At 53.8% G+C, this 4,165-nt stretch overlaps 1 protein-coding gene across 1 annotated transcript in view; it reads right to left on the reverse strand.

Moving 5' to 3' along the window:
- Positions 1-4,164, reverse strand: part of LOC102774700 (LIM domain-binding protein 3-like) — a gene marked incomplete at its 5' end in the record, with an annotated part of 12,125 nt that extends 7,961 nt beyond the window's left edge. The window contains 3 exon segments of the mRNA XM_015566673.1: positions 2,026-2,146; positions 2,619-2,799; positions 3,941-4,164. Of these exon segments, the coding sequence (XP_015422159.1) occupies positions 2,026-2,146; positions 2,619-2,799; positions 3,941-4,164 (526 nt within the window).
- Position 4,165: the final 1 nt, after the last annotated feature.

Below are 4,165 nucleotides of genomic sequence, written 5' to 3' on the forward strand. Positions count from 1 at the left end.
CTAGGAATGACTTAACACAGGAGGCAAGAGACCCGCAGACACTGCTGGCCCCACCCCTCAGAGCTTCTGATTGTACCTTGATTGCGAGCACATCCCCAGTAGGGGATGTGCAGGAGGCAGCTGATCGGTGTTTCTCCCTCATTGATGTTTCTAACTCTCTATCCCTCTCCCTTCCTCTCTGTAAAAAATCAATAAAATATATTTTTTAAAAAATCAGAAAATAACTGTGGGCAAAAATGTAGAGAAATTGTAACCCTGTGCGCTGTTGGTGGGATATACTAGTAAAATGGAGAAACTACTATGGGAAACGGGATGAAGGTTCCTCAAAGTGAAAAAACAGGACCATCACATGACCCAGCAAGTCCTCTGGGCGCAGACCCGACAGAACTGAGAGCAGGACCCTGAGGGGCCATGTGCACACCTGTGCTCCGAGAGTCAAAAGTGAGAGCAGCCCAGGGCCCCTCGTCATGGAGAGGGGCAGGGCGAGGGTGAAATCCATCATTCTTTTCGAAAACCTGAGACACAAAGTGTGATTCATCACAAATTATTAAAGTTGCAATGCTCTTAGCTGACTAATAATAGCAACACACATTTGGAAAAATAATACTTAATTACCAGGAATCACCGTATGTTCATAAGGAGGAAAAACGCATGTTATCTTCTCCCTTTTACAGATATGGAAAATGAGACACAGAGTTACTACTTATTAAGTAACTAAGTCATTCAATTAACTTCAGAGCTGGAAAGAGAATTTACCAGTATATATGAATCCAAGAAATTATTTGTATAATTTATTGACAGAGGGGCAAATTTCATTTTGTTTTGCTTTTCCCCTTGAGGGACTGGAATGTTTTCCTTTTCTCATTGTAAAGTAAACTACCTTGCCGTGGCTCAGTGGCTGAGTGTGCACCTATGAACCAGGAGGTCATGGTTCAATTCCCAGTCGGAGCACATGCCCGTGTTGCGGGTTCGATCCCCGGGGCGGGGGACGGGGGGAGGACGTGCAGGAGGCAGCCGATCCATAATTCTCTCTCATCATTGATGTTTCTATCTCTCTCTCCCTCTCCTTTCCTCTCTGAAATCAATAAAACTGTATTTTTAAAAAATAACGTAAACTTACTGTGTTTCTCCTTTTCCCTCGAATGTGCCCCCAGCCACTGTGGTTCCGTTCCTCTTCGTAACCAGCCCGCTTCTCTTCCCTCTTCTACTTAGAACTGACTTTCTATTTCTAGTGTCTTATTCATGTTTATGTTGCCTTTGTTGGAACCTGCCTCAAACCCTTTCCTGAAGGAGGCAGGCTGTGAATAAATGAGTGAGCGAGCGAGCGAGTGAGTGAGTGAATGGCTAGTTAGCCTGACGCCCTCCTCTCTGATAGAGTGCTTTGTCTTCAGAATTTGTGATACGTTACTCCAAGTTCCAAGAAAACATCTGGCCTTTGGGAAGCAGAGAAACTCTGTGTTCAGGCGGGAGGAACACTAGGAGCAGGGAGACGGACTACCACGGATTTGCTTTACACAGGTTCTCTGTTTAATCCTCACGCAAGGACGCGAGGCAGGTACTGAGTTCCCCCATTTCACAGATGGGAAAGTGAGGCTCTGAGGAGTTCAGTAACTCACTCAGGGTTGGACAGTCAGCCTGCGGTGGAGCTTGGAACAGAACCCAGCATAAAGTCCAGAGCCAAAGCCTTTTCAGACTAGACTTCCGTCTCCAACTCAAAATCATCTGAAGGGTTTCCCACGCTGCTACAAGATGCCAACTTGCGATCCACATAATTGGTGCAGGGAAGGGGGCAGAGGTTGAATGTGTACAAAACAAGACCCTACCTTGCCCTGCAGCCCCCACCCAAGGAAAGCTGCAGCCCAGGGGACAGGGGAAACAGTGTAGTAAACGGCCTTTGTGTAGTAGTGGCACGAAGCTGCCACTTGGAGCCTCCGGATGGTTCCATCCACTGGACCTCTGCCGGCGGTCCCTGTGCTGCCCCTTTCTCCGGGATGGGGGGTAGGGGACCCCAGCACAGCAGCCTACCTTTCTCACAGTAGGGCTCCCCATCTTCCATGTGGAAGAGGCTGTTCCCGAAGGGCTTCTTGCAGGCTGCGCAGATGAAGCAGCTGGTGTGCCACGTCTGCCTCAGGGCGTGCATCACCTCCTGCCGGAAGGAGCTCGTTCAGGCCAGGAGCCGGTGGGGAGCGCCCCCCACCCCCCAAACAGCAGGCCCCGCCCACGGAAAGGCCTGCACGGGGCTCCTCTCCCGCAGCGCTGGCTGGGCCCGGCTGCTGCGCGTGCTCACTCACTGTGAGGCTTCACTGGAGGAGGTGGCAGCCCTTTTCCCAAAGTGGGGCCCAGGGTCACGGCCACGTGTGGGTGCAGGGAAGGTCGGGGGTGAAGACATAACTTGCTTTGCAGAAGCTCCATCGCCACTGGGAGCTGTGGCCCAGGGAGCTGCTCATCTCTCGTCTCAGGTTCACTGGCTCCCTAGTTCGTTGGTGGCAAACCAACTTCCTTCCAGAACCAGAGTGGAGCTGCCCTCGCTGTGAGAAGCCACTTCTCGGCTTTCTCGGAGGAGGGAAGAGGTCGCTTGGGGAAAAGACAAGGCCAGAGGGAAGGGTCTGCCCACTTACCCCCATGATCTTGGTGTTGCACTTGGCACAGATCGGGGCGAAGAACTGCTCGTAACACCGCTCGCAGTACACGGCGCCCTGCTCCTCCACGAAGCACACGTCAGCCAGGGAGGACTTGCAGTAGGCGCAGGTGAACTCCTCTGGGTGCCAGGAGCGGCCCATGGCGACCAGGAAGGGGCCCCTGGGAAGCAGAGAACAGCACCTACTAAGGAAGCCCCAAAAGCTTGAGGCCAGATCGTTTGAGACCCCCCAACAACCCTGACTTGTGACTGTTCTAATGAAGTCATGGAAAATTCACATGAAGCTCCTTGAAGGGTGTTCCTGTTGCATCCCTTCCCCAGGAACTTGGAAGCCTCTCCCACACCTGCAGCAGGGGCGGCTCACACAGGGACAGCCATTCTGCTGACAAGAGCAATGAGGTGCTGACGCCATACACTCACCAAGGCCTTCCTCTCTGCCAGGCACCAGTCAGGCACCAGTTGAGAGGAAATTGTATTTGTTAACTCCATCCCCCAGCAATCCTACGAAGCCGGTTCTGCTATCAGGCCTGCTTTGGGGTAAGGACCCCGGTGCGTGGAGAGGTGACGTTGCTCCAGGCCAATGGCTGGTAGGGTGGGCCCAGGACACAAACCTGGGAGTCTAGCTCCACTTTAGTAGTTAGAAGAGTAGGACGTTGAGGAAATGTTTTATATTTCCATTCTGATTTTTCTAATTCTCCTCTGAGGATGTGTTACCTTACTTTTAAATAAAAGTGTATTTTTCATATATACGTAAATACGCCACCCCTCAGCGCCCGCCAAACACACACCAAATACTGTAGACATACTATATTCAAACCAGCACCACCCATCACCCGGCTTCTAGGCTTGAAATGACTTGTCTTCATAGAGTGGCAGGTGCCCCGATGCCCTGAGCGCACAGGCCTGTCCATGGATGGCCCCAAAGCTCCCCTAAAGGAAAGCTGGCTCCCAGCCTACACTGCCAGCAAGCGTGCAGCCAGCAGGCCCCAACCTCCCCACCCACAACTGCTGCTGCAAGGACTGGCCTGAGCCCAAGGGGGCACCGCACAGGCACCGCTCTGGGGGCTTCACCCACTTACCTCACTGCACCCTCCAGCTCCTCAGGGAAGGGGTGTCACCAGGGATGGAAGCCACAGCTCAGAGAAGGTCAGACCTGATGCTGACCCCGAGGGACCTGAGGCTGCCCCGTGTGCGCCTGGAGTCTCCCTATACCTGCCCCCTCCGTCCCCCCGCTCACCACAGGGCTTCAGCGGCGCCCGCCGCACCCCCAGCACCCCAGCACAGGGCCACAGCCGGTCATACCTGATGACGTTGTTGCAGTGGCCACAGAGCGGAGTCCGGCTGCTGGCTGGGAAGCGCTCAGCCCTCTGGAAGGTGCCCCTGGCGAGGGGGGACACCTGGGAACCTGGGGTGTAGGCAGAGGTCCCTCCAGGCAGGGGCTGCTTGCTGATAGAAGTGGTGCTCTTGCCAGGAGCAAACTTCTGAGAGAAGCTGTCGTCTGTGGCCCAAGGGGGGCGGCTGGCAGAT

This window comes from Myotis davidii, unplaced genomic scaffold (genome assembly GCF_000327345.1).
Source record: "Myotis davidii unplaced genomic scaffold, ASM32734v1 scaffold642, whole genome shotgun sequence".
Lineage (NCBI taxonomy): Eukaryota > Metazoa > Chordata > Mammalia > Chiroptera > Vespertilionidae > Myotis > Myotis davidii.